We start from the raw sequence: 10,210 nt of genomic DNA, 5'->3' as shown, positions 1-10,210 counted from the left end.
AATTTTCGCCTACTTCATATCCATATTAACAAAACATAATTTATTAATATTTGGCATATTTATTATATATATATATATAATTTATTTTAATAGACGAGATTATATTTCAAAAAATTACAACTTATAACATTCTTTCATGTAGGTCTTTATTATATATAAACAAATATTATGCCTATTCTTTACATTATTTTTTTTAATAATAATATATAGAAAGTGTTCTCTAGAATTATTTTTTTTAAAAATGTTTTTCTTTTTTATTATTCCTTTTTTTACATTTTATTAATAAGTATTTATTTTATTTAACTATAAAAGTTATGTCTAAATTTAAAATAGTAGAAAATAAAAAAGCAAAAATATAACTTAACTATTATATTATAAAATATTGTAGAAAAAGTGGAACTTACTTAAAAATTAATTGTTCAACAATTAATTTAGGAACTACAAAAAAATACAATATGATAGAAATTAAAAATAAATTTAGTTTCCCTTGTTATTAATTTATCTACATTAACCATTTTAGTATGTTCATGGGAATATTTCCATGATGTAAAATAAAAGAAAAATTTTTAAATTTCTTCACAATTAATGTATTTTATCTTTTTCCATTAAAATGAAAAATTTATAAATTATAATAGAATTAAATATATTTTCTTTAATGATATAAATATTTTCCTTAATTTTTAGTCGGCTTCCTTTGGAAATTCTTGGAATAAGGAAGCCAGCCAAAATAGTGAATCAAATACAAGAATTTCCAGATTATTAAAGGGAGACATAGAACTGTATGGTGTAAGAAGAAATGAAAATTTAAGACAAAATGAACCATGTAGACACAACATTTATGAAAATACTTTTGGAAAAGAATTTGGTTCAATAAAAAATGGTAAAAACTTACCAAAAAAATATAATAAGTTAGTACTTAGTTCAAATTCTCAAAATTATTTTGATAGTTTTGAATCTATACCTGATGCATTAATATATAACAATTTTGATTCAAATGATAGCTTAGATCAGTATGCATCAATTGATTATTTACCTGATAATAATAATAAAAAACAAAAAGAACAAAAAAAAAAAATTTCTCAAAAGTTGAATAATAATGGTAAAGTAAACAGAAACAAAAACATAGAAATAAATGAATTATCAAAAAATGAATTAGAAGAAGATGAATATTCAACATATGAATATTCAGACTTACCGTATGAACAAAGAGTAGCAAAATTAGAGAAGTTAGAAAGTATTGCACTTAAAAATGAAAAATCTAAGTCGGGATTTCTTAATTTTTTAAAGAAATTAGACAATAATATTGAGCTTGATATGTACCGTGCCTTGAAATCTGATTTTAAAACCAAAGATTTTAACAACAAAAAGATGAGTACACCCAAAAAAATTATAAAACTTATAAATCATTATAAGGTATTTGCTCCTATTTTAATAAATATTGTTTTTTCATTTGTGATGGGATGCCTAGAATTCTATAAGACGCAGGCTTTCCTCTGTGGCATAACTCTTTTATTGTTATTTTATACTTTACACAAATTAGTAAAATTAGATTCTATGAGATATGTATTCAAAAAACATATGAGATCATTATAATAATAAATTATTAATTTTATTATATACAAATTTTAACACAGTTAATATTGTACATTTTCATGGTACACGTATTATAGATATATATAATTAACAAAAAAAATATATTTTTTAATTTTAAATTCTAAAAAATTACTTTTAATGTAATTTTTTATTTCTTATTTAAAATAGATGTTTCTTTCATATTTTTAGTTTATTTACCTTTATTTTTTAGTTCAATATATATAAACATTTATCCTTTTAGACAAATTTTGTATTTGTTTGGCTATATATGCATGTGCATAAAAACTACTAGTAGTTTTATCCATTATATATACAAATTTTTGTTTGTTTTAATTTGTTAAAACATATAATATTATGTAGTTAAATTTTACATTTTTCATTAAACAAATGCATTGCAGCTTTTAGTATTTATAAAAATATTTAAATTAATTAAAACTTATTATTATTTTATTCAAATAAAATTCAACTAAATTTCATTAACGCTTATTTAATGCAGAATATATTTTTATTCACGTGTGGTATGAACATTATAATATAAGAAATTTCCACCCATAGATAATTCGTGTATTGTTATGTTTTATTGATTTCATTTTTTTATTTTATATACAGATTACATATTTTTCAAAAATCCTTTTCGCAGAATTCATATTTCTTTGTACTTTTTCGTATTTAAGTCTGATATTTGTGTCTCTCTTATGATTTTTCCAAACATATATATTTTTTTAGTTGTTTTAAAATTGACCTAAATGTACACGTCTATATAGTTCATTAATTTTTTTATTAATATTCTTATTTATTTATTATTTTAGAAATATCTTTTAATTAATCTATTCTTTAATATTTAGAATTATTCAACTATTATTAAAAGAGATCATTACGCTATTAGCTTAAAAGTCGTTAATATTCTATTTATTATTTCGGTACATAAATTTACGTCAGTAAAATTTTATAAGAAATTCAAAAAATTGTTTTCTACTTTGGGTATGTCTGATTACTCGAATATTTTTCTTTTATAATTTGCATACAATTAACCGTATCCTACTTAAAGTTTTTCATTAAAAAGAAAAATAAAAAAAATTCGATTATTAAAATATACACTTTATACTCCAGTAGTAAATATTTATTAAAAAGGAATCTGACTAATTATTGAACTTCGATGATTTATTTAAATGAAACTATTCGTCCATTTATTAAATAAAGTACTAAATGAAAAAATAAATAATTCCTGTGGGTAAACAATTTTTAACATTTTTAAAATCGAATATTAAATTAACCGTAACTTTGCAATTCGTTCATATTGAAATATTATAGTCTATATTAATGAGATGTTATGAAAATTAAGTAAATATAAGGCACTATAAAATAATCCTATAAAAAACAGAATGTGCAAAATATAATTTTTAGTATATATACATACATATTCATCTTTACAATATAATTAAAGAAATATTCTATCTTTATTTACCGGCGTGTCTTTACTTAGAATATGGAAAATAATATTAAATATATAAAATATATTATATGTAGATTATTTTATTAGTAATTAATGAATCTTTTTTTCTCCTAACTCATTAAGAACACATTAAAAATTTAATTTTAACATATTTTATTCTTTAATATACTTTCAAGGTCATTTCAAATATCCACAGGAATTATCTAATACTTTGTTCTTATATATATAGTTTATTAAAAAAAAACAATCTTTTATCTTTTATATATAAAATTTATAACCTGTTTTTCTAATGGTTATACAACACATTTTTAATATACTTTTTTCATTTAATAAGTTATAAATTTATTTTGCACATTCCTTCTTCAAACTTTTATTCTATAGTTTTAGTATTAATTAATATATATATAACATTTTTTCTTGTCATATTTCATGTTCTTACTAATGAAAGTTATGTAGCTGAGTATACATTTATAAAGTGGTTATTTAGTTTAACAGAATATTAACATAATACTTTTTCCTTCTTTTTTCTTTATGTACAACATATGAACTTATATCATTATAACTTTTCGAGAATATTACTATATTCAGTTCGTTTTATAATTTATTTAAACTCATATACCCCTTATTTGTCCAGTACATTTTGAAGAGTATAGTAACATACACATAACCATATTTTTAGTAATAAATCGTTCTCGAAGATTTGTTAGAAATGTGACGCTAAAATTAAATGGTTTTAAAAATAATATAAAAATACATATGTACTTCTCTCTATTCATAAAGCATTCTTTGTACTGATAACATAGATATATTAAAAAAAATAATAAATTTTATAAATATCCACATTGTAAATTACACCATAACATTTTCGATAATAATATTTTTAATATCAATACATTACACTTAAAATATCTAAAGATAGAGATATAAATGTATATTTGTAAATATAAATTTATTTTAGGTGACATATTTTTTCGTTTGGCTATGTGTTGCATTAATGCAAAAATAAACTTAGTAATAAATAATAATTTTAGAAACATAATAGTAAAAATATAAATTTATAACTTTTTATTTTATGGTTTCATTATAATAAAGGAACTTTGTTTGCTTCGTGATGAGCAATATATTCTTTTGTTTTAGATGTATGATTGTTAGACATTCAATTAAACTATATATTCCATAATATATAAAAAAAGTAACTTTCATTTTCACAATAACTTAAATATAGAAATGTATCCACGTTTATTAATTGTTTACTTCTTCATATTTTAATATTTTTGTATAAATCTTTTAATTTTATATTGCATATATTATTGTACATGTGAATTCATATATTGAATACTACACTTCTCGTTTTATATATTAGTTACGAATATTATCTACTCCAAACTATGATTATCATATGAATTTTTTTTTATATTAATGCACATCATTGTAAATTTTTTTCATTAACATTGATGATTAACACATTTACTAATTGAAAACATGTTTATATTATATATATATATTTCTAAAATTATTGTTATCCTAATAATACAAAAAACGTAAATGTGTTAAGTATGTCTCTACAATAGTATTATGTCATATATTAACAAAAATAGTGTTTTTAATTTAAACTTGGAAAAAATATTTTTTGGATATTTTCTTAAATTTATTAGTTTCCTATAAACTCTTCTGTATATCATTATTTTGCTTTGTTTTTCTTTTAAAAATAAAAACTATTTTATCATAAAATTTTTCATTTAATTTTTGATGCTATAGAATTTAAGAGTTTTTATTATTTTTCTTTAAATTAATATACATTATATTTTTACAAATTTTTGCACGTAGTAAAACATTTCGCCTAAAATATATTTTTATAAGTAATTTAGTTCAATGTTTTATATTAAAAAGTATTACTAGTTTTTGAAATATTAAAATTAACTAGTTTTTACATTAGTATAATATAAATTAATAAGAAGTGTTATAATTTTATAAATGCTAACATATGTAAAATAAAAATATTGAATATATTAAAAGATAATATAATTACAAAAAATATAGATATTATAAATATATTTCTTGCTATAAACAGGAAAAAAATATTATGTATATATATTAAACTATTTATATATGTCTCTTTTTTTTGGAATTTCAAAAATTCCCATAATATGAACAAAATAAAAAACAACATATTTATCTGTATATAAAATTGTAGAGTACTTTGTTACTTTATCATAATTTCTATTTATAATTAATAATTGATATACAGTTAGCATGAAGATACATTTTCTTTTTCTGTAATATTTTTTTTTTTTTTTGTATATTTAATTCTTCTAATATATTTAGGGTTTATTTTAATATTTAGTATGCATTTAATTAGTAATGGAATGAACAATACCATGTAAACAATATTTTCAACTTTAAAAACCAAAGAATTTTATCAAAATACAATACATTTAATATCATCCCTCAGTTAAATGTATATTCATTAAACGATAAGATATATTGTTAAATACTAGAATGGACAGATGAATTACTCTATTCATATAAAGAATATTTAAATATATGTCCAGAAATTTAATGCACTGACAAAATTATTGAGTTAAGACATATTGAAATACAACAAAAACAAGTCAATAGAGCAACTAGAAAATGATAATAATTACAGAATGATTTATCTGATGAAGCACTCCCCAGTTATGAAGGAATATAGAATTTTGACAAGTCAAATTACCAAGAATAAAAAAAATTATATGAATAATTTATATTACCTCGAAAGGTGTAAAGGTCTAGAAGTATATGGAAATTCCTATGTAGATGATTAATGGTTATTTGATTTTAATGTTATATTAGAAGATATATAGAAGCGTTAACATAAATGTTTATGTTTTGGATGTAATTTTTTGGAATATATTAAAAATACAAAAAGGATATATTCTTTATACTTTGAATTTTTTTTATTATTAACACTGTTTAGTATATTATTAATTTCCTTATCAATTCTTCTATCAATAACTAATCTCTATCTAATAAGTGGTTCCTTGCATTCCCATTATTTCCATTGTTTACACAATAGAAATTCACTTTTTCTTCATTTTTGCATAAATAAAAGGTAATACAAAGGAATAAAAAATATACATATATTTATTTTTATTATATAAATCTCTCTAACTAAAAATAATTTAAATATATTTCCGATATTCTTAATATCCAAGAAAATATTGTATCCTAATAAGTTATCCATAAATAACATAAATTTTATTATTTCATCATTATTAAACATAAAAATTCATATATTCATTACATTAAATATATTTATATAATTTATGAGTTTCATCTATGCCCTCATAATTTTATACTGTACTAATTAACCACTATAAACACATACCGTATATATATATATATATATGTGATATTCCTTTTTTTATCTATTTTCTTTTTTAATTAGATATACTTTTCTATATCTATCAAACGTACATTAATTTAATTTATTCACATTTTGGAAACTTCTATATTACATTGTTTATACCTAAATTGAAGGTGTAGTTTTAAATTAAAAGCAACACATTTATCTTTATATATAAATATTTTTACCGAATTCAAAGAACAAAAATGCCTTTTACACATCAGTGTCCGTCACTCCTTTAAAGGAATGAGTAAATTCTTTGATTATTTATACTAAATGAAACATAATGAAAACTTCAATAACTTGTGTATTTTTATTAAATATTGAAAACATATTTAATTGTTTTTTTTTAAAGTAGAAATTATTCATTTTTAATTTACATTAGTTACAAGAAAAAACATATTGATGGGAATCACAGTAAATATTTATAGTTTATTCCTTCTATACTTGAACTTCATAGGGACAATTCAAATTATTTTAAAAATATAATATGTAATCATATATTATTTAAGAAAAGATTTACATTTTTATTTATACCATTAATATTATTATAATATGTTTAACGTTTTATTATATTATTTTGAAAAAATACTTTTATTAGAATTAGAATGTATTTTCTCGCTTCAGTTAAATACATTTATTATAAACATTCATTCAAGAAATAAAGTAAATACTGCGAATAAAATGCGAATTGAGTATGTTTAGTATAATTATTTGACCATTCTATTTTACTTGTCTCTAATATATTATTATAATTTATAGTTCAAATTACATGTGGAAAAATACTTTCTTATTCCTTATGTATTTTAAGCTTGTACAAATATATTCAAAGCTGATTTTATCATAAAGGGAGTTACTAACATTAATAAAGTTTATAAAATTATGTGTTAATATTTCCTATAAATATAAATCTTTATATATCATATTCATCAATATACTACTTTTTCTACATCGAAATCCCCATTTACATAATATGGAACCTACAAAGACATAGAAACATTTTCGTAAGAATTAACTCATTTAACATTTAAAAAATTTAACTCAAAAATTTAGCTTTAAAATTTTTTGGTTAATTGACAAAAATATTCAACATATAATACTCGAAATTAAATTATATAAAACTTTTTTAAGTTGTTATACAATTGTCATTCATCCTACTGTAGCATGCAAATTTTTTCAAGAATATATACACAGGTCAAATTTTGCAAAATTTAGCATATATATATGTTATTATTATTTAACTATTAATTTTAATAATCTAATTACCTAATTCTTGTATATTTTATATAAAATATCATTTAAAATTAAATTCATAGATTTATAACTTACAACTAAGTAACTTTTCTATCGCTAATCATTTAAACATTTCTATTAAGTACATTTCTAAGTTGTTCAATTTGAGAACACACCCTTTCTTTTACTTAATGAAGTTATAAAAATTTTGTATGTATATTTAACATAAAATGTAAAAAAATACAAAAATAAAAGGAGAAGAAAGTGTATGCAAAACATAGTTGAAAATCTCACCTATAAATGTATTTTTATATATAGTATTCCTTTATTATCAGTATAACATATACAAAATTAATAAAAAAATAAAGTGTAACCGTGAAAATTAATGCTATATAATATAAATGAAATCTTCAAAGAATAAAAAGGAATAATTGTTCTCAATATATTTTGTATTCGAAATATATGTACCATCAAAGCAACAATTCTCCATAAAAAAAAAAAATATTGTTGTAATGTTACATGTTCTTCCTAACTCTTATAAATGAACTATTAAATATTGTTCTAGTAGACCTTTATAATAATATATGCTTTAAACTTAGTTAATCATGAAACATATTTAAGTATTAAATTATATGTACATTAAAAAGAAAAATAAATGAAATATTCACAAATATAAGTAAAATAAATTTAAGTTATACAATTAGTTAAACAAAATAAAGGTAGAAATAGATGCATATTAAAGATACCCATTAAAGAATTTGAAAAATAGTTATTAAACAAAATTTTTCATTTTAAAAACACACCTAGATTATATTTCGAAGAGTAAGATAATAATACATTCCAATAAAGTAAATGTAGACTTAATGCTAAAAGAATATAACAAGAACAGGAAAAAATAAAGAATTATCACATATTCAGAAATATATATATATATTTATATATTAAGTAAATAGATAAGGAATAATAAACATGTATTAGATGAATAGCCTTATGATAATAAAACAAATTATAAAATAGGGAACATGATTAGAAAAAATATCATTTCAAAGAGAATAGTAATTTAACCTGTTCATAAAGGAATTAAAAATGAATAATTTTGTTACTATTTTATGGGCGTCTTGAAAGAATTTTTTTTATATGATAGAACTCGTGTAACATATAAAACATATAAACTGAAATTCACAGAAATGTACAAATTTGAAAAATATTATAATATTACTTTTCACAACAATTTTATTATACATAGAAAGTAAAACATGTATATTAAGCATATCTTGTAATAGGATACATTCTATACAGATTATAATCAAAAATTTTAGTTCATATATAAGGCTGTATTTTTATTATGATACAGGTATAAAATTTTTTCAATAATAAATTTAAGGGTGATAAGGAAATTAATTTCTTTTTTCTTTTACTCTTAATATATAACTGTAATAAATTTACAGTGTAATAATATCTGATTTTCTTTTATATATTTATATATCTAATATAAATATATATATATATTATAATAAGCCAAATGTGACAAAGGGTAAAGTAAAACTGTAAATTTCATATGTAATACAATGCAGAGAATTAATAGATTACTTTATAATTATATGACATAGCCTATTTATCGAATAGTACATTTATAATTAAAACCAATTTTTTGAAGAAATATATTTCTAACTTAACAAAAGAATAAGTAATTTCTTATATAACATTTATATTTTAGTTACATTCCTTTTTCATTTATTTGAATTATAATTTTGATTATAATTATGAAGTAAGATTTCTTAACAAGTGCTTATATTATTCTAACTTATAATAAAATTTAATTGAATTAATTTGAAAGATATTATTTTAACCGTTACAACAGTTAATAATTAAATAAATACAAGTTTTCGTACATTATAAATAAATTATTCATGCGTTTATAGTATGTTATATTATCAAGGGGTTATTCTAAATATCTATTTCAATATAATGTGTAGTTTATATGAATATGTACTAATATAAATTTATTTTCTTGTATAACACTTTAATAAAATCATATAATCCTCCTTCGAATAAAAATCATAAGAAACTGTATTTCTCCCTGTAAAATTTTTTAGTTAGTATATAAATTTCTGTTTTAGAAATAATTTAATTTACAATTATAAGTGTTTTTTTTAAACTATACATACTATATAATATATTATTTCTATATAAACAAAAATTAAAGAGGAATTTTTGTTAAGGAATATGATTTTAAATTCATTGTATAAAAAAAGGAATGTATTACATACTAATATATAATATATCTTTTTTCGATTTATATAAATATTAATTTGACATGAATTTAATTATTGTTATATAATTCATTCATATTAAAATACAATGGAATACGGAATAGGGAAGAACTAATGTTTTATCTTTTTTTTTATATTTAACATATATGTCATTGTATTTCAAGAATGCGTTGTTCTAGAAATGAAATAAATGTATTTATTTCAACAAAGTAAGATTTTATGTATTTACATATTATATTTGTTTTTTTTATTTTTATGATAATAACGTTAACT

General features: G+C 19.2%; 1 protein-coding gene across 1 annotated transcript; it reads left to right on the top strand.

Annotated features, from left to right (window-relative positions):
• Window positions 1-314: 314 nt before the first annotated feature.
• Window positions 315-1,593, top strand: MKS88_002580 (uncharacterized protein; the record flags this gene model as incomplete). The annotated part of the gene is made up of 2 exons (XM_067215599.1): window positions 315-332; window positions 685-1,593. 2 exons carry the CDS (start codon window positions 315-317, stop codon window positions 1,591-1,593), a joined length of 927 nt encoding a protein of 308 aa, XP_067074010.1.
• Between the last annotated feature and the right edge of the window lie 8,617 nt (window positions 1,594-10,210).

Source organism: Plasmodium brasilianum, chromosome 8 (assembly GCF_023973825.1).
Source record: "Plasmodium brasilianum strain Bolivian I chromosome 8, whole genome shotgun sequence".
Classification (NCBI taxonomy): domain Eukaryota; phylum Apicomplexa; class Aconoidasida; order Haemosporida; family Plasmodiidae; genus Plasmodium; species Plasmodium brasilianum.
This window is presented reverse-complemented; position numbering and strand designations above follow the sequence as displayed.